At 45.9% G+C, this 27,337-nt stretch overlaps 1 protein-coding gene across 6 annotated transcripts in view; it reads left to right on the top strand.

The window, feature by feature from the left end:
• Positions 1-27,337, top strand: part of KIAA0586 (KIAA0586 ortholog) — a 299,701-nt gene that overhangs the window by 45,455 nt on the left and 226,909 nt on the right. For 4 of the 6 annotated variants that reach the window (XM_029598206.1, XM_029598204.1, XM_029598208.1 and 1 more), the window contains exons 10-11: positions 968-1,118; positions 15,157-15,383. In XM_029598206.1, coding sequence (XP_029454066.1) covers positions 968-1,118; positions 15,157-15,383 — 378 coding nt within the window. The remainder of the gene's footprint in view (positions 1-967; positions 1,119-15,156; positions 15,384-27,337) is intronic. The other 2 variants (XM_029598209.1, XM_029598205.1) reach the window with 1 other exon arrangement.

Genomic DNA, 27,337 nt, shown 5'->3' with positions numbered 1-27,337 from the left:
CTGAAAAAGGACCATGCTCTGCTTGTGACTCAGAACTTACATTTGTTCTTATCCAGAAAGACTGACAAGTTCAATTTCTGTTTTTCTCATTAGCCACAATTCCATGATAGCTCATTGTGGTGATGCAATAGATAAGGTGGATAATTTTATAATAGAAATTTGGGAAAAGTCTGTACGTACCATTTTACATGCAGACTTACCCCCCAAAATTTCAAGGCAAACTTATGTGCACATTTTCGCTTTTAAAATTTACAGGTAATTGGCCTGATATTGCACAGAATAACTTGTACAACGTTACCCCTGCTCTTTGGAAGATGTAACTCAAGTGGCTTAATTTGTATGCATTCTTTTTAAAATAAAAAAGTATGTGTCTCTGTTCCAACTCCACCCTGCTGGAACACCTCCCCTAAGTTTGTGTAAAAATCTATGCAAAGCCAGGTTACATGCATACACAGTTTTGTGTGTAAATGGCTTTGAAAATTCAGCCCATAGAGGGTAATTTTTCAACAGAATTTCTGCAGGTAAAATAGTGTTTTAAGTGCAAAGATGGGCTTTAAAAAAAAAAAATTGCCTGCATGTATGTTCAGTTCACATGTAAGTTTACCCACCTGGAGCATCACCTGGAATTGTGTGAATTTTTTGGGCTAAAATTTGGGACGCGCTCTTCTAGTCCTTGTAGACACTTATTGATGACTTCCAGGGAATTGTCTTGATAAAAGGAAGGATCACGTGTCTCTACAGTGAATAGTGCTGCTTGTTTTGCCCAGAAGTTGAAGAGTGTCAGTCCGATTGCATGTTTGCCACTCCTCTTTCAGGAGATTCTGTTTTCTCTTGGTTTTCTGCCATTTGGGGAAATAGTATTATGTAAAGCGATTTCTGAGATGTCTCTGGCATATTCGCACATCTGTTGCTTGGTCAAGAAGCAATCTGTTCTTGGCCAATTGTTTCTTGGTTTTTCTCTCCGCAGTTTTGAGCCAACTGCAGCCCCTGAAGGCTCTCTCCATGGGATGAAGCCTATGGGAAGTTCCTCCATCCCAGCTGTGCAAAAAGCCGATGACGTGCTGCGTGACCTGGGCCAGCTGAAGAAAGAGATGCACAGCATGCTGCAGGTCAGAGAGGTCAGACATGACCATTACAGGGGTCACTGCTGGGCAGATTTGGGACGTAAAAAAAAAAAATTTAGTATCTTGGTAGTAGCTTTTTTAATAGATTTGAGAAAACAAGCTTTTCCCTTCTGTTGATGTGTAAACATTGCACCATTCTGAGAGATTTGGTATGGCATTCTCTCCTTATGAATTCTTGAAAGAAATTCAGCACACCTGTGCATCGAAACCTGTTTGTATTTGGGAAGCTGAAGAGCTGATTTGCCCATAAAGGCTGGAGTAAAACATGACTTGCTTTGGGCTGCTCAACAGTGATTCCCTACATCTGCTGTGGACTTCTTTAAAAATTATGGATGTTGGCAGCTGATCAATAATATGCATTATCAGTACAACATGGTCATATTCCAGTTATAGGAGAAAGCAAGTTGGGGAATCCCTGGGATGGACTTACAGGTGTTGGATGAAACTTTGAAAAGGTCAGTGGTCCCATTTACAGCTAGACTGGAAACTCTTGTCTAGGAAGAACATGTAGACTCCTCAGAGTAAGTGCCTGAAAAGTTTCAGGGTATTAACTCTACTCCCTATAGGGTGTGATTTGATAAGTCACATATATTTGTGCATCCAAGTACACACATTTTCAAAGTGACCTATGTGTGTGCCTGCTTTCAAAATTATCCTGGCAAAGGTACATGTGCACACTTCCACCTGCTGGTTGGTGCACATAGGTTATGCACGCATACTGTTCAAAATCAAAGAGTTCCAGCCCTGCCAATGTGTCTCCCCTATGTGTGTGTAAAAGTTTGCACTGCCGTGCCTATGCTCATGGTTTCCTGCGTGCATGGGTCACCCAGTTTTCTAAAGGCCATTTCTGCAGATAAAGCATTCTTTTCCCTGCAGAAATTACCCTCATGATGATCTGAGCCTCCTTTGTATATGAATGTTTGTGTGTAGTGAAAGTTTAGCTCATTAGATTTTCACAGTCCATAAGTCAAGCTGGAATTCTTTTGGATGAAAGATATGAGAACATATGGAAGACTCTCTCCAAAGTCATTTGTCCGGGTAAATTGGCCTGTCTGATAATTGCCCATTCTTGGCCCAGCTAACAGTGTGCCTAGTCTGCCATAATGCTAGGCTGTGAGGAAGTGTGTTTATGTCATGGGAGGAAAGTAGCACACAGATGTGGCTGCCATTTCACCCCTTCTTGGCTGCCTGCACAAAACTACATGGCTGCTTTTAACATGCGCAGTTTGCTCTTTCTACCTGCCTTGTTTCTTTTTGAAAACTTGTACAAAGCATGCATTCTAAAGGCATCCGCGAACCTTACAGGAGCACGGCTGTTTGGACATTGTCTGTTTGATTTACATTGCAGGAGTGTCTGCTAGCCCTCAGAATACTGAAAAGAAACTTCCAGAAAGGTTGTGGGCCTTAGATATATTTAGGAGGTAATTTTCAGAGGCGTTAACAAGTGAACGTAACACATTATTGTAGCAGTTTTCAAAAGCCCATTTCCAAGGATAAAGTGCATTTATATGTATAAAACCCAGTTTTCCATCTCGTCCTGCTATGCCAGTCCAGCCCCGATAAGCGGGTTATTTCCCCCTGCCAGCAGATGGAAGCAGCCAACCCTGTTTTTCTGTGTGACATCATAGCCACTACTTAGGAATCCAGGTGGTAGATGGTGCAAAACCTGCAGTTCCGCAGTCAGGAGACTGTTTTGGATTTATGATCCTTCCTCCCAGGGGGGTTTTGGGTCCTAGTGGGTCCTTCCCTGTCTAGTAGAGGTGGACGAGCTGGGGGTTGGTGACCCTTTTGTACACTTGCTCCTTTCTTCCGTGGGGTGTAAATCTGGTGGTCCAGATCCTTCCCCTTCATGAGGCTGCTGAGGCAGCACAGGCTCAGGGCAGCTGTTTTCTTTTAGTCTGTCCCTTTTTTAATTTGGCTGATTTTCTTTTATTCTGCTAGCATCTCTGTGTTCCATTCTAGGGGGTAGGTATTGTAAGTTTGGTAAAGTTTTGAAGAAAAGAAAAGGTCTGGCTTTTTTTCTGATCTGCCATGTGGCCTGCGCCCCTGGAACCTGAACCTCTGCACCAAAGGAAAGTATTGATTTATATGCATCTTTATTTGTTCTCAGAGAGTAAAAAAAAAAAAAAAAAAAGAGAACAAGGAACTCTAGGAATCTGTGCAGTCACAAGGTTCCAGAGAGGGGAATCTACCTTAGCAGTTCAGTGATGATTTTTTTTCAGCAGCTTCTCTGCCTGTGGAGGAGACCAGGTGTTGGCTCCATGGCACTGAAGGACTGTTCCCCTGCTTGCCATTGAGGTGCTGGTGGTGCCATGGGTGCAGGGAGAACAGGGTATGCGTGCAGCAAAAGCATTCAGGGGTCAGTATCAAGTATGACCGCACCGGTAGAACAAGCCTCACAGATGACGTGGTCTAGCACTGAGGCTTTCCCCGTCAGCACAGAAACGATGGCCATTTACGATTCCCTAGCAGGATCGGCGGGAGAAGCAGGGGAGTCCCCTCCTCAACTATCGCCGGCAGTTCCCTGTCCCACAGAGGTGCAGAGAGGCACTTGCACTGAGAGGAGTAGAGGGTTTCTGCTGACTTAAATTTGCTTATGCGCAAAGTGTGTTTCGCGACATGCTGGCTCTTGGCTCTAGTCTCCATGGATTCTCGGCCAGTCAAGAGGCCTGAGCTGTTGAGAAGCTCGTCAGGCTGATGATTTTTTGTGCCAGATGTTAAATGGATCCAGGCATAAACGAGATGAAGGTGCAGGCAGGCCACTGCAGCGGTTCTTTTCTCGTGTGCTTAGACATGTGGACACATTCTCACTGCATGGCAGTTGCATGTGCTGGGACCTGTGCGCATAAGGCCACAACTTAGATTTGAGCGGATACGCCTGCGACCTAAGACTTGAGCGCATATTTGTGCATAAGGCTGTGACCTAGACTGGAGCATGTATTTGCACGTGTACTTGTGCACATATGACTATGACCCAATTTTGAGTGCATATTTGCGTACGTCCAGGTGGCATTGGTGTGCGCACAGGAGGAGGCCTAGAGCCGAAGTTCAGGAGAACTAGGTGCCAGGGACGAGCGCCTTGCTATCTGTGAACCTTGCTGTCTGAAAGCAATTCAGTCCTCACTCTCCGTTTTGTGTCTGTTTTTTAGATGCTCAAAGCGATTTGTCTACTACAGCTTTTTCCCATGTTGGGTTATCCCCTTGGCCTATGGTGATTCTGGAGGGGGAGTGAAGTAGGAGGTGAGGCTATGGTCATTTCTCCTCCCTTGTTCCCAAGGCAGAAGCTTCCCTGAGAGAGGAAGGTTGGGCCTATGGACTTTGGTATAGATCCTCCTCCTCCTGGGTGAAACATTTTCAGGGGCCTGCAGACCTTTCTGCAGGGAGGCTGCCCCTGGTAGCATTCAAGGGGGGTGTGGATCATGAGACATCAGAGGATTCTGATGGGGAATTGGCTTTCTCACTTCTAGAAGAGGGAGAAATTGCATATGATTGAGAGCCACTTTGGACTTTGCTCAGATTTTTCTTTTTTTCACAGAGATGTCTTGCTGAGTTTGTTGACTCAGACCCTGAACACACTTAGTGTGGCCAGAAGTCAATTTTAAGTTAAGCATCCTTTTTCTTTCCCCCCTTTGTATCCAGTTCAAGAGATAATGGATTTAAAGAAGGTAAATGCAGTTCTCAAGATTCCCCATTTCCACATGGAAACTCTGAGATCCGTCATAGTGGCGGTACACAAGGGAGAGTTCATGCCTTGATAGAGGCATATCTGCACATAGCCATCAGGCCGGAGCACCAGAGATTCCTGAGGCTCATGGACCTAAGGGAACACTTTTGGTTTTGAGCCCTTCATTTTGGCTGGCAATGGCTCCCACATACCTTAACCAAGGTGTTGGTGGTGGGGGCAGCCATATTGCAAAAGGAGGGTATGTTGGTATATCTGTATCTGGATGACTGGCTTATTCATGTGAAATCAAATGACCTCTGTCGGCAATCAGTACAAAAGGTACTGATGCACTTGAAGTCTCTAGGATGAGTGGCAAACCTAGCAATGAGCCATTTTAGTCCTCTTACAAACTGGAGTATCTGGGAGTTCAACATACTAGCGGAGAGAGTGTTTCTCACAAAGAGAGTGCTGAAATTTCAGAGTCAGATTAGAGTCTTCTGTGCTAGAGCTTTTGGTGCCCAGGGTCTGGGACTATTTATAGGTCCTGGGTTCTATGGCATTGAAATTGGAATTAATGCTTTGGATGTTCGCACATATGCGGCCTCTGCAGGGGACTCTTTTCCTGCTGGAATCTGTTATTGGAAGAGTTTCATCTTCCTCGTCAGTTAGAGGGGGAAGCCAAGGACAGTCTTTTGTGGTGGCTTACTTGCAGCAATCTCAAGCGTGGTGTGGAATTGGAGATTCTGAATTGGATAATAGTTACCACAGATGCAAGCCTTTCCGAAAGGAGAGCGGTGTTGCAAGATCAGTCTGCGCAGGGCCAGTGGTCGAAACAGGGGGGGCCTCATGTCCTATCAATCAGTTAGAGGTGAGTGGTGCATTTCACATTGCTTGCCTATCTGCCAAGGTTGTGCAGCCTTCCGGTACGGATCCTATCAGTCAATGCAGCGACGGTGGACTACATCAACTGTCAAGGCGGAACCAAGAATCAGGCAGCGGCTCGAGAGGCCCGGGAGTTGATTCTCTGAGCAGCACAGCACTTGGAGTGGCTGCAGTGTCTCACATCGTCTGCGTGAATTACGTTCAGGCGGATTTTATCAGTCGGAGAAAGTTAGACCCCGGGGAATGGGAGCCGTCTGAGGCAGTGATATGTCTCATTCATGGAAGATGGGGATATCCTGACCAAAGAGAACTCCAAGGTATCGCAGTTTTACAGTCGCTGAACAGAATACTGTACAAAAAAATCAGAGCTCTGGTGCTGCCATGGACTCGAGGGATCCGTCTTTGTCTTCCCTCCTGTGGCCTCTGGTGGACAAGGGATTACAGCAGATAGAGAATCATCCAGGCAAACGTGATCCTGGTAGCTCCAAAGTGGCCACATCGACCATGCTTCCCAGATCTGATCAACATGGCTATAGATGGGCCCCTGAGATTTGGATATCAATTGACTGTTTTCCACCAGGGCCCAATATGTTTGGGTCAGGTGGTTCACTTCTGTCTCGTGGCTTCACTTCTGAGAGGAGACAACTGAGGGGATATTCCAAAGTGGTTATTTCCACCTTCTTATGTATGTGCGAATTTGGAGGGCCTTCGTCTGCTGTTGACGGAGAGCAGCCTCAGTCTTTTCAGGCTACAATATTTCATATTTTGGCTTTTCTACAGAAAGGTTCTGGTCAAGGGTCTGGCTTTTAACTCTGAGTGTCCAGGGTAAGGTGCAAGGGTATCCTCTGTCCGCACATCCAGATGTTCTATGGTTCCTTCAGGGAGCTAAGAACTTGTGTCCTTAGGTGCTAGGTGCGGAACATTTGTCCATTTTGGAATCTGAATCTAGCCCTTGGAGGAGTGTGTGAGGTTCTGTTTGAACCACTAAAGAGAGCTATGGTTAAAGACTTGACTCTTAAAGTGGTTTTCTTGGTTGCTATTTGTTCAGCCAGGAGAATTTCAGAGCTCCAGGCATTGTTGTGTTGAGATCCCTTCCCTCAGATGTCTGAATCAGGGTATCTTTATGCATGGTGCCTTCTTTTCTACCTGAGGTAGTCTTGGCGTTCCATCTTAGTCAGACAGTAGAGCTTCCAGCTTTTATGGATTCGGATTCCTCTATGCCTCATGTGGGGAAGCTTAGGCTCTTAGATTGGAGGCATGCATTATTGAGGTATCTAAAGATCATTTATGATTTCCATAGGTCATATCTCCTCTTTGTAGATCGTACCTTTGTACTGTGGAGTGGTTCAGAGAAGGGAAATAAGTTGTCTAAGGCTACAGTTCTGCAGTGGCTAAAGGAAGCAATCAAATCGACTTACACTTCTACAGGGTGCCCGCTGCCAGGGGGTTTAGGGGTGTGCCATGTTCTCAAGCAACTTCCTGCACGGATTCACATCAGATGTCTCCGCATGAAATTTTCTGGGTGGCTACTGGGAAGTCGTTGCCCACTTTTGCTAGGCATTATTGCTTGGATGTCAGGGCTTCAGCTTCCATGTGCTTTAGTGAGAGTGTTCTATGTGCGGAACTCTCCACGTTCCACCCGAGTTAAGGGGGCCTTAGGTACATCCCAGGAGTCTGGACTGATCTGGATGCGTACAGGGAAAGGAAAATTAGTTCTTACCTGTTAATTTTAGTTCCTGTAGTACAACAGATCAGTCCAGAGACCAGCCAATTTATTGGGGGGGGGGAAGTCCGCTGCTTGTACTGTGGCTTTGTATATAGTGCAGAGTTGTTGGCGCTTAGCTTGCTTAGAAATTTATGGTTGTTGCTGCGTTCTTGGCATGGGTACAGGTCAATACTGAGGACCTGCAGGTGGCACACTGTGTTATGTACAGTGTCAGTGAAACTTTCTCTCTTTCCATCTGCTGGCGGGAGGCAAAATCCAGGAGTCTGGACTGATCTGTGGTACTACAGGAATGAAAATTAGAAGATAAGAACCAATTTTCCTTTTCCCTCCCTGCCAGTAAGGTATGCCTTTTGGACTGCTGAGGACAGGAGGTATGGCAATATCTCTGCTGGGGGGGTGGGGGGAGTCATTTGTGTTGCTTGATCTCGAGGCATATTTGCAGAGGGAGGAATGGAGAGGCCCACCTGCGGTTGTAGTGTTGCAAGGCCTATAGAAAACTAAGAGCTGTGGCTAAAAAGGGACCACTGTGTTTGGCATGTGCCTGCTTGGGGGGGAAACACCTGGACATTGCTCCAAGGTGGGCTTAGCACCTGCTTTGCTACGCAACTCATTTTTGGCGCACCAGTCTCTGGATGCCACACAGCGTGTTAGGCCCCCCAAAGACGGCAGCCATCTTAGACTCTCCAGTGCATTTGGGCCCAGATTCTGGGGCGGCGTTGCAAGTGGGTAAGGAACAGGAGAATCCTCCGATTTTAATTCTTGCTTTTCCCCCCATGGGGCCATTGCTGGGAGATGTAGCACTGTCAGCCCCGGGGAGACTTTTTAACGGAATCCTTTCATTTCTTGTGCCAGGTTTTCTGTGTCTTTTTTTCAGTCAGGGGAAGTGCTTCAGGGGACCCCATTGAGGGTCCCAGAAGGTCAGGGTTCAGTTTCTTCCCCCTCAAGAGGGCATGGACGGCCATCAAGGTGCCAGGGCTCTTATGGGAGGACCCTTGAGACGTGGAGAGTTTGGAATCCTTAGAGGAAGGGAAGATTTCCCCTGGTCCTGAGAACAGTTTAATCTTCAGTGTCTTCCATCAGGAAGAGTAAGGGTTCCTGACTGATCAGATGCTGGCATGTCTTTAGCTGGAGGAATCAATTGCCGCAAGAAGCTCTTGTGTGGGACTCCATTATTAAGAGTAAGCATAAAACCACTTCCGCCTTCCTGTTCCATCCAGAGGTGGAGGAGATTTTAGTGGAATGGGAGTCACTGGAGTCGGGCCTCAGATGTCAACCTCCTGCAACAACTGTATTCCCTTCCACAGGTCACAGTTGAGTCCAGGTGCATCACTATTCCTGTGGAGGGGGTGTGTCCCTGAAGGACAGAAAGATGGAGCCCCCCCCTCTCCCAAGGAACTTGTTTCTTCAGCACAGGGGTGCACATTTCCATCTGCTCAGCTCTAGTTGTCCATGCTCTTCTGCATTGGATCCAGCAGCTACCAGAGAGTGAGGAGGTAGCCAGGATGGAGTCTGCTGCAGCTTTTTTGGCAGATGCTCTGTATGATTGGGCTGAATTTGCAACAAATCTGTGGCCCTTTTGGTGATGGTGCGTCAAATTTTGTGGCTGTGCAGTTAGACAGCTGACTCTTGGTCCAAGACTTGGCTCAGGAAGTTGCCTTTTAAGGGCAGACTGCTGTTTGGAGAGGATCTGGACCAGTTGGCTTAGAACCTGAGCAATCCTAAGCCCCAGCACTTGCCACTGGATAAGGGTCATTCCTTTTTACAGAGCTGGCAGAAGTCAAGGTCAGTTCCAGGCCTCATAGTGGTTTTGTCCTGGTAGGCAATATTTTGCTAACACCTCTGCTACGTATTTGGGGTCCAGAGACCGGGGTTAGTTCTTTCGTAGAGCCAGAAGATAGAGAAGATGCCAGCTACTCTTCAGGAACCGGTAGGGCTGCCTCATGAGGCTCTGCGGATTCATTCACTTTTGGTAGTGGACCCATATAACATCCAATCAGTGGGTGTTGGAGATCATTTGTACCATATACCCCATGGATCTCTATTGCCTCATACAGGAAGTCTTCATGGTCTCCCCTTGTGCTGCTCCAGCCAAGCAGAGGGTGGTTCAGGAGACCCTTTGGAATGGGGCTGCGGTTGATAATCTATTTACTTTGTGGTGTCCAAAAAGGATAGGTCTTTTTGGCCTATGCTTGATCTCAAGGGCATGAACTGCTGTCTGCGGGTCCCTTGTTTCCACATGGAAACTTTGAGGTCTGTTCTGGCTGTGGTTCGGCATGGGGAATTCCTGTGCTTGCTGGACCTGTCAGAAGCCTAACTCTATATTCCTATTCGGGATGGAGGTCAGCAGTACCTTTTCATTTTGTGTGCTCCAGGAAATTTTCAGTTTTGAGCATTACCATTCTGGCTCACGAGTGCTCCATGGGTTTTCACCAAGGTGATGATCGTGGTGGCAGCTGCTCTCTGCTGCAAAGGAATTACGGTATATCTGTATTTTGATTGGTTAATTTGAGCACCGCCTCGTGAGGAAGTGGAGCGCATGGCTCGTTGAGTAGTCTGCTTTTTAGAAAGTTTCTGGGCTGGGTTATCAATTTTTCCAAAATTTCCCTAGAGCCTATGCAGTCCCTGAAGTATCTGAGGACATGATTCGACACACCGGTGGTGCAGGTTTTTCTCAAGGATGAGAGTGTGCAAAATATGCAGTCAGATTCATGGATTCCTGAAACTCTCCATTTCTTCTGGTGGGACTATTTGCAGGTGCTCGGTCTGGTGGCAACCACCGATTTGGTGCCCATATGTGCCCTTTCCAGGTTTCGCTTCTGACTTTGGTCTAGTGTTGAGAGCCCTATTTGAGCCTTTGAAATGGAGTTCACTAAAGGACATGTCACTCAAAATGTTTTTTCTGGTGGTGATTTGTTCTGCATGGTGGGTCTCTGAATTGCAAGGCCTGTCTTGTCAAGATCCAATCTAATGATTTCATTGGAGGTGGTGGTTTTTCATCCAGTGCCGTCTTTCCTTCCAAAGGTGAATTTGGCTGTTCATATCAATCAGTTGATTTTCCCTTCTAAGCTTTGTCTAAGAGGAATGTGGCCCTAAGTTTCATTCTCTTAGGTGCTTGGACGTACAGAGGCTTATCATGCGGTTCTTGGAGGGCACCAATGCCTCCTATAAGTTGAGCAAACTGTTTGTCCTTTTTGGAGGTCATGTAAAGAGGAGGCAGCCTCCAAGGCTACTCTGCCTCACTAGATAAAGGAGATGGTAGAGTCTGCTTATATGTTGAAGGGCAAGAAGCCACTCAGGACAAGTCTGCGTCCTGGATGGAGGTGTATGTGCTTGTGCTGGCTGATGTTTGCAGGGTGCCACTTGGTCTTTGCTGCACACATGAAGTATTACTGGCTGGACATACTGACACGGGAAGACACGTGTTGCAATTCGGGGATGTTCCAAGCAGCCCTCGCTTCCTCCTGCCTGGAAGCGATGAAGCTTTGGTACTTCCAACTTGTCAAGGCTGGACTGATGTAGCAGGATGAGATGGAAGGAGAAATTTCCTTACCTGTTAATTTTCTTTCCATTAGTCCTACTACATCAGACCAGGACATATCCAGGAAGCTATTTCTGATGGTTTGTTTGTTTTCTGGTTGAGAAGGCTTCACCTTTTACTGCCGTTGTCATCTTTCCGTCTGTTTTCAGTTTACAGGGAAATGTCTTCTCCGTTAAGAACATAAGTTGCCATATTGGGTCAGACCAAGGGTCCATCAAGCCCGGCATCCTGTTTCCAACAGTGGCCAATCCAGGGTACAAGTACCTGGCAAGTAACCGAACAGTAAATAGATCCTGTGCTGGTGATAAGTAATAACTGTTTCCTAAGTCATTTTGACTAATAGCAGTTTATGGACTTCACCTCCAGGGTGTCCATATGGCAGATGAAATATGTGGACAAGTGCAAGGTGATGCATATAGGTAAAAATAAACCATGCTGTGGTTACATGATATTAGATTCCTTTTTAGGAGTTGCCACCCAGAAAAAAGATCGAGACATCATAGTTGATAGTACAATAAAATTGTTGGCTTAGTGTGCTATAGAGGTTAAAAAAAGCAAACAGAATGTTAGGAATTATTAGGAAGGGAATGGTAAATAAAATGGTGGATGTCATATGGTTCAATGGTTAGACCGCACCTTGAATACTGTGTGCAATTCTGGCCGTTGCATCTCAAAAGATATAGTTGCATTGGAGAAAGTATGGAGAAGGATGACCAAAATGATAAAGGGCATGGAATGACTCCCTTATGAGAGAGGCTAAAGAGGTTAGGGCTGTTCAGCTTGGAGAAGAGACAGCTGAGGTGGGGTATGATAGAGGTCTACAAAATTATGAAAGGATTTGAATGGGTAAATGCGAAATGGTTATTTACTCTTTCAGATAGTACAATGACCAGGTGGCACTCCATGAAGTTAGCAAGTAGCACATTTAAAACAAATTGGAGACCTTTTTATTTTTCATTCAATGCACAATTAAGATCTAGAATTCATTGCCAGAGAATGTGGTTAAAGCAGCTAGTGTAGCTGGGTTTAAAAAAGGTTTGGATAAGTTCCTGGAGGAGAAGTCCATAAACTGCTATTAATCAATAGGGAATAGCCTACTGCTTGTTGCCGGTATTAGTAGCATGGGATCTATTTAATGTTGGGTACTTGTCAGGTACTTGTGACTTGGCTTGTCCACTGTTGGAGATAGGATACTGGTCTTAATAGACCTTGGTCTGACCTAGTATGGCATATCTTATGCTCTTATATTCTAACTTGTCCAAACCTTTTTAAACCCAGATAAGCTAACTGCCTTAATCATACCCTCTGGCAACAAATTCCAAAGCTTAATTATGCGTTGAGTGAAAAAGAATTTTCTTCAATTTGTCTTAGTTTCAACGGGGTCTATATTAAAAGCCATTTAGATGGATATATTCAGCCCACTATGTTAAATTCTAGCTGGGTAACTAATTACCCGGCTAGAATTTAGCCAGATAAAAGGGCATTTTGAGGTGGTTCCGGGGAGGGGCTGAGACATCTAGCTAACCTAGCCGAATTTAGACCTGCTTCTGAGTAGGCTTAAAGTTGGCCAGCCTCATGTGGCCGGATTACTGGCTACTTACCCGGATATCTACAAAAGGTATCTGGGTAACTAGCGCTCTTTACTAAAATAAATACATTAAAATCGTGGGCCGCAGCCGCAGTCCCAGCCCCTTTCCCAACTCCCTTCATCAGCTACAAGTAAAAAGTAAGCTGTGACGTCGGGCCTGGCTCTCCCCCTTCCTTCCATCCCCACTAAATAAAAAAAAGCTTAAACCCCATCTACTGCCCCCTAATACCTCCGCTGGCTTCTGACACACTCTCTCCCACCAGTACCTTAACTGGGCCAGTTCTTCCACCGGGACGCTGCCAGTCCATTAAAAATCCCAAACTTGATGTCTTGCATGAAATCTTCATCTTTTCTCTCTTAGGAGGCAAAACAGTAGCAATCTCTGCTTGGGCAGAGTGTTACCAACTGTTATTTCCAAAGAAATTGTTGCTTTAGTGTCTGAGCATACTTTGCAGCCTAAAATACGTCAAAGACACCCTCTGCTCCTGCTTCAGGTTCTGGGGCGCAAAACCTAGAACAGGTGGTTGTGTGCACTCCAAGTTTTGCAGAACATGGCCGCAAGAATTTTAACTGGGGTAAAGAAAAGCGATGATATTACCCCCTATTTTAATCAACCTACATTGGCTACCAATTGAATACAGAGTTAAATTCAAATCCATATGTATTTTGCATAAATTAATTTATAGCGAACAGGTTGACTGGCTGAACGCTGCTATTAAACTACTTGTGCCCCAAAGAAATTTCCGCTCTGCTAATAAAGGCCTATTGACTTTACCATCAGTCAATCAGCCCACTTAAATCAGTTAGAGATAGAGCTCTGTCTCTCGATGGGCCCAAAATTTGGAATAGTTTACCAACAGCCATTAGACTTGAGTAACTATAAACAGTTTAAGAAAGACCTTAAAACTTGGCTTTTTAGTGAGGCTTATTCAAGTCAATCTTAAAAATGATCAATGTTTTACATATAGTTCTTATTATCTGACAACAGCGCACCTACTTGGAGAGTAGAGCAATGATGCTGCTAACTGTTTCAGCTAGTATTATCCTTCGCACTGATTAGTCATCAATAGTTTTAAAGTGATCTAGGTTTTTTCGATATTATTTATTTACTGTTAGTTTTTAAGAACTATTCCATGAAGTACTTTTAGGTTAATTTAAGATGTGTGTTTATTTCGATGTATTTTAGGTATAATAATGTATTTTAGGCTAATAATGTGTTTAATAATGTATTTTAATGTATTTTAGGTTTGATAAGGTATTTTAAATATACTTTAGGTTATTAATATTCTGTATGTTATATTTAGCTGCATGTTTTATTTTGTTGTGAACTGTTACGATGGATCCCTAGTGACGGTATATAAAACTTAATAAATCTAAATCTTCTTGGTTATTCAACATCGTAAATCATTTTCTTAAAAAAAAATAAAATAGCATGGACATGATCAAGTTTGTCAGCAAGGTATAGTGCACTATGGAGTAATCTTCAAAGTCATTTCTACATGTAAAACAGCATTAGAAAACTGCCTGCCTGCACTGTGTGGAAACGTATGCACATGAGCCATGTAAGCAAATGAATTTACCCACATTTGGGAGTGGCACTCCAGGGGTGTGGTCTGGGTGGGGATTTTCATTTGTGCAAATGTTTTTTGCTTTATTACAAAGAATGTATGTAAATTCTCTAGTCAAAACTACCTGCAGGTGTAATTTTCAAGATGAACAACATAGCATATATTTGCTTTGAAAATTGATGCAAATTTCTGTGAGCTTTTGCAAAAGTATCCTCCTCGTGTGGATTACAGTGACACGCATGCTTTTATGCAGGGTAGCAAACTCACAAGAACATAAGAGGTGCCATGCTGGATCAGTCTAGTAGTCCATCGAGCCCGGCATCCCGTCTCTGACAGTGGCCAATCCAGGCCACTTGGAAGTACCTGAGAGATCCATTCCCTGCTGCTCATTTGCCAGAAGTGGCAATTCCCAAATCTGCCTAGCTAATAGTTGCTAATGGACCTGATCTTCAGGAGCTTGTTCAAATCTTTTTTAAACTCAGCCATCCTATTAGCCTTGACCTCATCATCTGGCAACAAATTCTACAACTTAATTTTTGACTATCTGAAGAAATACTTTCTTAAGTTTTGTTTTAAAACTGCTGATCAATTAGTCTCATGGAGTGTCCCCTAGTCCTAGTAAATTTATTTATTTATTTATTTATTGATAGATTCTTATATACCGCGGTACGTAAGGTTATACATCACCTTGGTTTACAGTAAAACAAATTAGCAACAGGCTTTACATATAACAGGTTATACAGTAAGAAAAACATTTAACAGCTACAGGCTTTACATAAATAACGGGTTTCAAGGGAAAAATACTAACTTCATTAACTATAATAACCAATATATATTCATTTTCAATAATTAAGCTGATGGACTGATGGCAGGTTTAAAACATATTTAAGAAAGTATTCAAATTTCTAGAAGACATGTCCATAAGAATCTATTAGCCAGAAATAAAAGTAAATGTAAAGCAATAAATGGATGGTTTCCTTGTATGTATTTAACAGCTGTTTTGGTAGGTGACATGACTAGACTTGCATATGTTGGCTTACTTTTAGTCTTTCCTCATCTACTTTAGCCCAAAGAACCAGTTAGAATGTCTGCTTTTTCCGATGCTGACCACATTTCCAAGCCAACTCTTCTGCAAACGGTAAAAGCCCCAAAATCCATGTTTGAGGATGCTGAAAGGATTTTATGTGAAGTACGAAACAATAAAAAGGTCCTTGAAGATAACCTAGAAGCTATCATTCGTGCAAAAGATGGAGCTGCCATGTACTCGCTCATCAATGCCTTGAGCACAAACAGGTGGGACAATGGTTTTCCTCCAGCCTCAATCTTTGGAACGGCTTTACAAAATTGGCTTTACTGGGAGACGTTCACAAAGCTGTCTCTCCCTATACACGAGCATTGCCGTCTCTACAAGAAATATTAGCAGTAACTTAGGAAAGCATCAGCTTTTTTTTTCTGGTTGTGGAGTGGTGAAGGTAGTGCTAGATGGGTGGTGATTGTTAGGATGAAAACAAATCCTTGGGCTGGGTCTCCGCAGCCCAGTTCAGGGATAGACCAGCTCCAGATCTCACCCTTTGGGTTCAGGAGTTCTGGTTTTACTTGAGCTCCTAGCTCATTTCTGCCACTGGATTGAGAGCCCTGTTTACAAAGAATGGTTTTGAGGAAGGGGGTGATGAGCTGGGAGTGTCTCCCACCATGTTCATTCCTCGCACCTGCTTTCCTGCCAGCATTGCCACAGAAATTCCTACAGTCTCTGTCCCTTATCTTCCCAGCCCTCCAGCCAACACCACTGCAGCAACTCCTGATGCTCCAGTTTCTCCTTTCCCCTTGTACTCCTGATAGAATTGCCACTAGTACGCCTGCTCCTCAATCCCTCTTTTCCCCAGCATTTTTACAGTGACTTTTTTATTATCCCGGTCCCTCTCCCCTGTCCGTCTGCCAGCATCACCACAGCTAGCAATATCTGCTGGCCCAGCCTCTGTCCCCCTTCTTGCAAAAAACATCAGACTGTGGATTAGAGAGAGAGAACAAGCAGATTGTGGCTGTAGAAAGAAGTCAGAAAATAAAGGCTTTCTTGGCGTACAGACAGGTGAATCAAAAACCAGTGGGGTTATGCACCTCTGCCAGCAGATGGAGATGGAGCAAAGCTGACATCTGTTAGTGTTTGAGGTAGTTGTGGGATCCTTGGTCTGGTGGCAGATGACCACGCCCCCGGGGGAAGATCCTGGGAGGGACCACCAGTCAGGCTCAGAGTATGGAGACAGACACACATTAGTTCTTTTATTAGACAGTATATGGAACCACCAGAGGTGGCAGAGGTGAGCTGGAATGCCCGGCTGGGTTGTAGTCCCTCAGATACTGGAATAACGATCCTGGATAACTGAGCTGTAGAGAAACTGAATATAGTGAGTAGGCAGGGTATGCAGAGTTCATGAGCAGATCCTTGATGGTAACACTCACACAATAGTCTCTTAGAAACTGCCCAGGAGCTGGAAAGAATTAGGCCCTCGAGGAGCGAGTACCTGGTTCCAGGGAACGCTCTGAGAGAGATGGTAACTCACTGAGGTTGTAGTAGGCAGCGATGACTTCCTGGCAGGAGTAGTATTCAGTAGCAAGTCCGAGCACGTGGGCCCACGAGGAGCGAGTACAGGTTCCAGACTGCGATCTGAAAAGCAAAGAGAAAGCGAGGCCCCTGAGGTGCGGTACCCCTGGTAAGTCCGAGGAGGCAGAGTTACAAGGTACCCTTTGCTAACGCGATTAGTTAGCGATTTCAGAGACCTTAAATATCCGGTGGAGATGATGTCACCTCAGGGGGATGCCTCTGAGGTTCTCGCCACTGCTGGTACTTGAGTCGGGGCTGTGCCGCGCGTGCGCCCTTAGGCTGCTGGGAAACATGGCGGAGTGCGGCGTCTAGCTGGTCCGGGGACGCCAGAGGAGAATGGCACGATGACGCCGCAGCAGCCAAACTTCCAACAGGCAAAGAGGGAGTCGCCAAAGAGGTAAGGTGGGCGTAATGGAGATGGGCAGCGACGGTCGCAACAACATCACAGTATATATACCCCTGCAGTGACATCAGCCCGCCAGTATTCTCTGTCTCCAGCAGATGGTGGGCGTGCATCTCCCTACAGGGGATTGCATTAAGTTTTAGGTGGATTATAAAGAAGGAAATTAATTTGCCTTGCTCTCCTGTGGTGGCGTTTTTGCACGCTTTTTTCCTGCACATTAGGCTGCCCTCTTCAATTCTGTAGGTTTGTGCGAGTTTGTCAGGCTGTGCTTCCAGTTGTGTGTCCAGTTGGGCTCCTGGTTGGACATCCAATTGATTAGGGCATCCATTGTGCGCCTGTTCGTGCACGCTTATTTGTGCGCGCAGATGGATGCCCCTAACCAATTGAATGTCTAACCAGGAGCCCAAACTGGACACACAACTGGAAACACAGCCGGACAAACCGACAGAATTGAAGAGGGCAGCCTAATGTGCAGGAAAAAAGTGTGCTGTGCGTGAGGGCTCATATGCGTCCTCTTCACAACACTCTGCTGTCTTGTTGGAGCCCATAGTCTCAAGGCTATTAGATTTGGCTCCACCTGCTGATGGAGGTCTGCTTTCAACTACAGTAGTGGTTAAAAGCAGATCATCTAAGAAAAGGGGTTTCCCCAAGATCACTGGACTGGCTAGTACTCATAACAGATGCGAGCCTCTAGGGCTGGGGAGCTCACTGTTGGGAACTGACTGCGCAAGGGTGCTGTGGTGCAGAAGAGTGTCTGGAACATCAATCGGCTGGAAGCCTGCGTGGTCTGGTTGGCATGCTTACAGTTTGGCATCAGATTGCAGGGTTGAGTAGTCCGGTTAATGTAAGACAATACAATGACAGTGGCATACATCAATTGGCAGGGATGAACCAATAGCCGGCAAGAGTTGCAGGAAATAGCCCAACTTATGGAATGGGCTGAATTGCATCTTCAGGAGCTCTCAGCCTCACACATTGCTGGAAAAGACAATATGAGAGCAGACTTCTTAGTGACAGTCTGGATCAAGGAGAATGGGAATTGTTAAACAAGATGTTTCAGCTAATAGTGGATCACTGGGGCCTTCCATTTTTGGACTTGCTGGTGACTTCTTGCAATGCAAATGTTCATTGATCCTTCAGTCACAGGAGAGATCCAAAGTCCTTGGGCATCAATGCTTTCGTGCAGGAGTGGCTGGAGGGCAAGCTGCTGTATGTTTTTCCCCCATGGCCCATGTCACAGAGGGATGGTGCTTCTGGTGGCATCAGATTGGCCCAGAAGACTGTGGTATGCAGATCTGCGAAGCCTACTGGTGGAATCTCCCCTCTGGTTTCCAGCGCACAGGGATCTGCTGCGGCAGGGGCCTGTTCTTCACGAAGATCCAAATCGATTTTGTCTTACGGTATGACCCATGAGAGGGCTTGGTTGTTGAAACATGGATATTCTTCCTATGAGCGAGAGAGTTTTCCACTTCCTTAGCCTATGTGCGGGTTTGGTGAGTGTTTGAGGCTTGGTGTGAAGATTAAGGGGTTCTTCCTCATTTGCTTAAGATTCCACCCACTTTGGAAATTTTGCAGGATGACTTGAGTAAAGGGTCAGTCCTTAATTCCTTAAAGGTACAAGTGGCGGTTCTTGCCTGTTTCTGAGGTCAGGTGAATGGTGGGCCCTTGTCAGCTTATCCAGATATGGCCCGTTTCTTGAAAGGGGTGAAGCGTCTTCATTCTCCCTTGCGGTTACCAGTGCCCTTGTGGAATCTTAATTTAGTTTTTAATTTTTTTAGCAGGCCTACTTTTCAACAGATGCGTAACCTTTCTTGAGTTTACTGGACTAAAAACAGTGTTTCTTGTGACCATTTGTTCTGCTTGTCTAGTATCTGAACTACAGGCCTTGTCTTGCCAGGAGCCGTTTCTACGAGTAACTCCAGGGGTGATACAGCTGCGTACTGTTCCTTCTTTTTTGCCAAAAGTGGTTTCAGATTTTCACTTGAATAGGTCTATTTCCCTGCGGTCTCTGGACAGGGAAAGAGATGTGGAGGAATATCGCCTGTTATGGCCCTTGAATGTCAAGATGCATATCTTGAGGTATTTAGAAGTTTCTTGAACCTCTCAGGAAGACAGATCAGCTGTTTATACTCCACGGTGGGAGTAAGCAGGGTGAGCTGGCGTCGCGGGCTACAAGAACCTGCTAGATTAAGAAGGTAGTCACAGCCACGTATGTGGATGCTGAGCAGCTGTTGCCTAGGTAGGTTAGGGCCTATTCTACTAGGGCTCAGGCAGTGTCATGGGTGGAGGTTAGATTATTGTCTCCCATCGACATTTGCTGAGCTGCGACCTGGTCCTCTTTACACATCTTTTCCAGGCGTTATTGCCTGGATGTACAGGCCCAGGTGGATACAGCCTTTGCACGTGTGGTTCTGACTGGACCGCCTTGTTTGGGAGTAGCTTTGGTGCATTCCACTGGCTTTGGATTCATCTGTCTGTACGCTAAGAAAGGAGAAATTACTACTTACCTGATAATTTCCTTTTCCTTAGTACAGACAAGTAAATCCATCTTCCCACCCCTTGACTGCCAAATGGTTGTGCTATGGTCCTCCTGTGTGGCTGTGTTCCACGGAGTACTGGTAAGTGTCCATCTAGTCCTTAGATTAGTGTTATTACCCTTTGTCTGAGCTCAGTGTTTTCCTGTTGGCTGAGTGCTGGAATGGTTATCTTGTCAATAATCAAGTTTTTGTTAGTTTGTCCACAGCTTTTGCCGAGAATACTGGCAGGCTGGTGTCATTGCAGGCGTATATATACTGTGATGTTAGCTTTGCTCCGTCTCCATCTGCTAGTAGAGGTGCATAACCCACTGGTTTTGGATTCACCTGTCTTTACTAAAGAAAAGGAAATTATCAGGTAAGTAGTAATTTCTCCATTCTAATGTAAAAAAAAAAAAAAAAGTGCAAATGTGTACTGAATCTTCTCATGTGGTGCATGCTGAAAGAAAAGGGGACATGCCAGCTCATGAACACTGCCAAATTTCTGCTGGATAGAAAGCCGGAGTCTTTGAACCACTTTTAACTGTTACATTAGCAATTCAGCCTAATTGTTTTCTTCAGGACAATTGAAGGCAATTATGCTAAAATATTCACATGGAGTACAATTTTCAAAGACTTTTTACCTGGGGAAATTGGCCTGTCTGGCAGTTGCCCCCCCTCAGAGCAGCTTAAAAAGTACAGCTGGGTTCACAAAATGTGTACTTTAGCTGTATTAAAAAGTACATTCCCTTGGGCGTGATTAAGTTGGAAAGGAAAATAGCACACATATGACATTTTTGAAAGCATGTGCAGTATTTCCCTCTTCTCACAGGACAAGCAGGATGGTAGTCCTCACAAATGGGTGACATCGAGGATGGAGCCCTGTACGGAAAACTTTTCTGTCAAAGTTTCAACAAGCTTTGACTGACACTGGCACACTGGGTGCACTGAGCATGCCCAGCCTGCAATTATCCCTGTGAGCCACAGGTGTCTCCCAGTCTTCTTTTTTCCGCTCTGCAGTCAGCATAGCGGTTGGAGCTCTGTGAGGATTTTTTAACTAATTACCTCATGGAAACACTTAACTTTTCACTTCAAAAAACACTTTTCCCTGCACAGGTCTCCCTCCGCGTACGTTTTTACGACGCTCGGTGAGTACTAATTCTTATTTTTCGGTCGGTTCCTGTCACTATCTTAAGGCTGTTAACTGACTGAAGCCTTCCCTTCCCCCATTTTTCAGTTAGCTTTAAACAGCTTGCGAGTGTCTCTGTGACACTCTGCTTGCTTATGCTAGTGGGGTAGGGATTTTTTCCTTAACTTAGGACCTCTGTAGCTTCAAGTCCTTCGTTCCCTCGATACCCTATCGCTACACCGGGACCCGCCTAAAACCGCCCTGGGCTTTTATATGTCATCAGCGCCCCTCCCCCCACGGTGCCCTGATGCCTTTATCCATGTTTTTTGCTTTTCAGTGCTACCAGGCTTTTTCCTCCTACGCACTGTTTTTTTCCTTGGGCTTCCTCGGTGCCGTCCCTACCCGGATGCATGCCATTGACGCACACGCTGTTAGTCACTGCCATGCATACTCGGGTCGCCGCCACCGCTGCCCGAGACACTTTTTAACGATCCCAGGGTCACTTCATCGATGCCACCCCCCCTTTTGGGGATGCCATCGATGCCCCATCCTCCCCACCGATGTCCAGCCCTTTCCATCGGGGGGCATCGGTTGCCACATCGATTCGTCGGTGGGCATCGATGCCGGATGGTCCCCATCGGTGGACATCGGTGCCGGATGTCCCCATCGATGGACATCGGTGCCGGAGGGCTTGTCCGTCGATGGCATTGGTGCCGGATGGCCGTCCGTCGATGGCATCGGTGCCGGGTCCTTTTGCATCGATGGACACCGATGCCCAGGTGTTTCATCCATGGGCATCTATGTTAGAATGCAATCCATCGAGGGCAGTCGATGCCAGGCTGCTCCCATCGGTGAAATTCGATGCCCAGGTGGATCCCATCGGTGGATATCCATGCCGGCTCGATTCCGTGGATGGGCGTTGATGCCAATGCCAGCCTTATGGCTGGCATCGATGCCCATGCCGATTCCAGGACTGGCGTTGATGCCGGGATGGAATTCATCGACTGGGAGATCCATGCCATCGATTCCATACGTGTCCATATCGATGCCACCGACACACGTGTCTGGGGCACCGATGCCATGTACACTTGGAAATCTGAGTCTGTCCAAATCGATACCGTCAACGTCTGTGGCCCTATAGTTGATGCCCGTGGCCATGCCACAAACGGCATAAATGCCCGCCTCCATGCATCGATGCCCTCGACACCTCCGTTTTCCTTCGGTGTCCTTGACGCCCTATTGATTCGACTCAGTCGATGCCGGTATCTTTTTCAATAACGGCAATGTTTTTCGATTATTCGATTCCACATCGTTTCAAAGATACCTATGCCACTGCTGTCAGTGCCCGTCACTGTCATCATTCTCCTGGCCAGTCATCGACGATTTTTCAAACCCATTTTGATGATATCCTCGAAGCCCCTTAGGTTGCCTTCAATATCGTCAATACCGACATAGCACCGCCACATAATACCCTCGCCTCCTCACATTGCTCCACGCTTTGGGTTCTTTTTAAGCCCCGTATTAGCTTAAGACACTCCATTGTGTCAGGAGCAGAGCAGGCGTGCTGACAGTTCGTCATCGATCGCCTTCCAGGACGACGAGGGGCTTCCATCTCGGCGCTGGGGAAAGACCGGGCCGAGCACCGTGGCACCCATCATCGCTGACATCGTGATCGTCCGCCCGCTGACGCCATCCAGCACAATCGGTTGCCATCCTTCTCCAGGCTGGACAACGCTCGGGCAGAGCGACATCACCACTGCCATCAGCACTGTTCCTACAGTTTTGGCAGTCCTTGGTGATCCAGAACTTCCGGATCCAGGTCCGACAGCTTCTGCATTGGCGTCACGACACATCGAGGCCGCTGTGACGAGGGAGGGAACATGAGTTCCGTTAGGGCTCCTCTGTTCCTGGCGTGCCCCACCGTCAAGTGGTGTGGGACTATGGCCATCTGTTACACTTAGCAGTCTAAACGCCACTCACGCCTGGCCTGTCTCCTCTGTACCTGTGCCACCATACCGGGTTTCAGAGCGAGATGGACGTTTACGTCCCGGCCTTACCCTCGAGGACTCCGGAGACCGTCGGGGTCAACAATCTTCACCGGCTCGTCTTGCGGCGATCCACGTCGGATGGTAAGTACCCGCTTCGGCGGCATTCCCATAGAGTTGTGTTCTCCCATTCGGACTGTGGTTCGAAAAGTTCTGGGTCATGTGCCTTTTAGAACTGTATTAGTGTCACATATCACTATGTTAGCTATGTTAGCCACAATATCAGGAGAACCCCTCTATCTTCTTGGGATTGCAGCAGGGCTTCTTCTCTTGTCAGTAACAAGTCCCTGTGCCGACCAATGCTCTGACTCTTGGTTCCCTCCCAACCAAGGTCCAGCTGCATTGGCTGATCTGCTAAACATGAGATTCAGCAACCATTGCCCCATGTACAAGTCCACCTTGAGGCCTGGCCACAGGTCTCAGTGTCTCCTTGTACAGCATACAGAAATGCGGGTACCACTTACCGCTCACACACCTGCAGGAGCCTACATGATATCCTCCATTGGGACACCTCTTGGTCTCCCATCTGGTCAGATATCAGAGCGGCCACCCCACCTTGTACCAAAGTCCCGGTACACTCCCCCAGGCGCTACGAAATGCAGAGGGGAGAAGGGAGGGGGGTTGGGGAGTTTTAATTGCACTATTCTTTCTTTTAACAGAAAATAGTTACTCTCCGCACATCCTGGACCTAAGAAAATCCAACTTTCTTTAGACGTCACAGGTACAATGGTATCTTTGGTTACCATCACTCCATACTGCAGTAAGTACATTATTTTAATGTTTCTATGTGCTTTATGGTGAGTCAACATTACAACCCCAAGCTCTGCCGCCGGCACCAGCTTCGGTAAGTGAACTGTCTCTTGCATCACTGTTGGTGAATGCTGTTTTCTCTGCGGAGTGTAACATCATTCACTTTCCTTTCAGTACATGCAAAGAGCTCTCACTTTTTTCAGGACTCACTATACATTTACTAACTGGGATTACTGTCACTGCCATAAATCCCTTCTGTAACACTTCTGGACACCACAGTCTTAAGACCCTCTTGTCCAGCATGCGCACAGACATTCTGATACATTGTTATATGTCCCTGCGCATATTTCCATAACCTCAACCTTTCAACTTTTCATGGTTGGGCTATGGGGTTTCTTCCCACTATGCATTTTTTCTCATAATTCAAAACTGCTATGGGTTATATTCAGTGACATTCTATACTCAATGGACCTAAGTGGTTTCATTGCTTTCGTCCCCTGATTCTTATCCCAGTTCGAACTAGGACCTAGTCTCCTTCGACTCATGCTCGCAATTCCTTAGGGTTATAAAGTTTCTCCTGAAAGCTGTCAACCCATTATGCATCTATTGCACTCCAGCATAGTTTCTCATAAACTTCCTGGACGTTGCACCCATGAGTTATGCCCTTATGCCTTCCAATACTGCTTTTGCAACAATTCTTTGTGCATACAGACAGACAGCATAGGGACAATGTGCTTTCCAACTCATAAGCACGCACAACCTCTTAGCTGCTCTGCTAGACAGCTGCGCAGCTCTACCCTTGGCCCTTGTTCACTTCATGCGTCTTTGGGCCACATATCTAAGAGATTTAATGAACGCTCTATCTGACCTTCTCCACGTAGGTTCTATCCTCTCGAATGGTCTCAATTACATGTGTACAGGGCAAATCTTTTAACGCTGAGTTTAACTAAACTTTCCTCTGCGTCTGCATCATTCCATACGATGCACAGGTTCTGCTCCCTACACATGTTTCCTATGCGTTCCCTTAGATGCCTTTTCTTCCATCAAAGGCCTCTTCAATATATCTCTTCTGCTGCCTCTCGTAGCCAGCATTCTTCTAATGTTGAACTGGGATGGGGTTCAGTATTCTTTTCCCCACTCCCTGACTGAGATCAGTATGCTTCCCATACTTCTCAATCCATCATATCAGTAACCTTTTATTCCCTCACCAGTCAGTCCCAAATCATAGACTTACTGATGTTCTTAGGTTCTGGTAGCGTCACAAAACCTTCTAAACATAAATCTTGCCGTTTAATATGGCAGGCTTTACCTCCTGACGCTAAAAAAAAAAAAAAAAAAAAAAAAGAGGTATTACCCCTTTTACTTTTCCACCATTTTTTCTTACTCCCTCGGATTCTGTTCTCCAGACATCCTCCACATAGATACACCTTTCTCTTAGGAGGTGTATCGTTTTGGGAGTTGGGTTCCCGTTTTCGGTAATCCTCTCTGAGTCGGCTTACCATGGATTATCCACTGATCAAGCCGCCTCTATTTCTCTAATCACGGAATGAACATATATATTCTCCTTATAAGTCTCATACATTCTACGTTTGAGCCTTTCCATTCCTCTCTTCCACAGTTTGGCAAGGGAACTTCTTTCCCTCTTAATGTCATTCCTGCCAGCAGGGTCCGTGAGTTATGCACTCTTTCCATACTCACCTGACTCCGTTCCTCTGCCACTGAGTAGTTCTACGCATTCAACTTTCTATCCTTTTCAGGTAGATGTTGTATCTCCGTTCCTCAGGAAATACTCTATTAATTTTTCCTAACCTCTCTCTCTCGCCCTAGGGAGAGACTGGGTTTTCCACATTCCTGGACAGTAATGCTGCGCTTACATTCTATCTACATTGCACTGCATTCCATGTGAATTCCACTTGACTCTTTCCTTCATGCAAGGGTCAAGCTGCTACTTCCAGTGGCCACACAGACCTAATCCTTCTGATTAAGTGGTCTATATTTCCTTTCCTACCAACAAGCAGACATTTCACTACAACGCTGTGGGTATCCACATACTGTTGTGTCCGTCTTAGCCTTAACAGCTTCCCTTTGGTTACTGCTGCTTGTACTTTTTTATCAGGTTGCAGCCTGGAGTCCTCTCCATACCTTCGCAGCCTATTATTGCTTACATTTGACTAGCCGGCATGCTCCATGTTTGGCCAGTCCGCCTACTCTTACTTTTTTCAATTCACTACCCAACATCCTTCCACGAACCCATTATGGTGTTGCGGATGCCCTCCGTTCCCATTTCCACCTCAGTTGTTACGCCTTTGCGCATCTGCGGTGTATCTGGTGCATTCCCGGGCATCCTCAGCTCGGTACTCACCCATTTGTGAGGACTACCATCCTGCTTGTCCTGTGAGAAAGCAAATGTTGCTTACCTGATGTAACAGGTGTTCTCACAGGACAGCAGGATGTTAGTCCTCACGAAACCCGCCCGCCACCCCGCGGAGTTGGGTCTGTATACTTTTATTTTAGTTTCGCTTGCGCTTTTTAGCTATAAGACGAGACTGAGGGAGACACCTGTGGCTCACAGGGATAATTGCAGGCTGGGCATGCTCAGTGCACCCAGTGTGCCAGTGTCAGTCAAAGCTTGTTGAAACTTTGACAGAAAAGTTTTCCGTACAGGGCTCCATCCTCGATGTCACCCATTTGTGAGGACTAACATCCTGCTGTCCTGTGAGAACACCTGTTACATCAGGTAAGCAACATTTGCTTTCTCAGCCCCCTGCACAAAAGAGCAGGTGCAAACTACGCCAGCGCTTTTAATGCTTGTTCTCTAATTTTCAAGGGGCGAGTACCTGAGTGGTTTTCCTTTGGAAATGTAGGTAACGCACACTCGTTAAAATTGTAATGTAGTTTCCAACTATGAGGGCTGCTTCAAAATGGCCCCCACAAAGCAATAGTATTTATTTATTTATTTAAAGACTTTTCTATACCGGTATTAGTGGGGACATCATACCGGTCACATTTGAACAGCAGGTTTGAAAGTACATATTAACAGGGAGAAAAAAAACTGGGAGGGGATCACACAAGTGCAGAGTAGAAATATAGCGCAACAACTCCTTAACATAAGGAAACTAAGATTGTCGATATAGGTGACAATATAACATCATAGTAATATATGCCTGGGTGAACATCTTAACTGCATGGTCAGAAATATAAGGGTAGAGGGAGGATAGATGAGAGGTTGATTAGTTCAGATATGCTTGTTTAAACAATCATGTTTTTAACTTCTTTTTAAATTTGATGGAGCATGGTTTGAGGCGTAGGCTGGGGGGCAAGGAGTTCCAGAGTGAAGGGCCAGCAATTGAAAGGGCATGGTCTCTTGTGGAGGAGAGGTGTGCTATTTTCAGGGAGGGCACAAGTAAGGTTCCTTTGTAAGCAGTTCTGGTGGGCCGATTAGTCTGATGAACGCTAAAAGGAATATCTAGCTAGTTGGAGTTATGAGAGTGAGTGGATTTATGTACGATGGTCAGTGTTTTGTAGAGAATTTGGGAAGAGATAGGGAGCCAGTGCAGATCTCTGAGGATGGGAGTGATATGGTCGGTTTTGCGGGCATTTGAAATGATAAAATTAATTTGATTTATTAAATGGAGAGAGGCAATACAAGTAAAGGGTGACAGAGATTGAGAAACATGTATCCATGCTTTAGGAACTATTTTCTGTAGAAGATCAAAATCTAGAGGTAGATATTCCTAAGTTCAGACTTATCCAGCTAAGTGGCGCAGTTTGAATATTTGGCTGCATTGAGCAGCCGCCACTTAGCCAG

This window comes from Rhinatrema bivittatum, chromosome 4, assembly GCF_901001135.1.
Source record: "Rhinatrema bivittatum chromosome 4, aRhiBiv1.1, whole genome shotgun sequence".
Lineage (NCBI taxonomy): Eukaryota > Metazoa > Chordata > Amphibia > Gymnophiona > Rhinatrematidae > Rhinatrema > Rhinatrema bivittatum.
The sequence above is the reverse complement of the archived record's forward strand: the minus strand, read 5'-3'. Positions and strand labels throughout refer to the sequence as shown.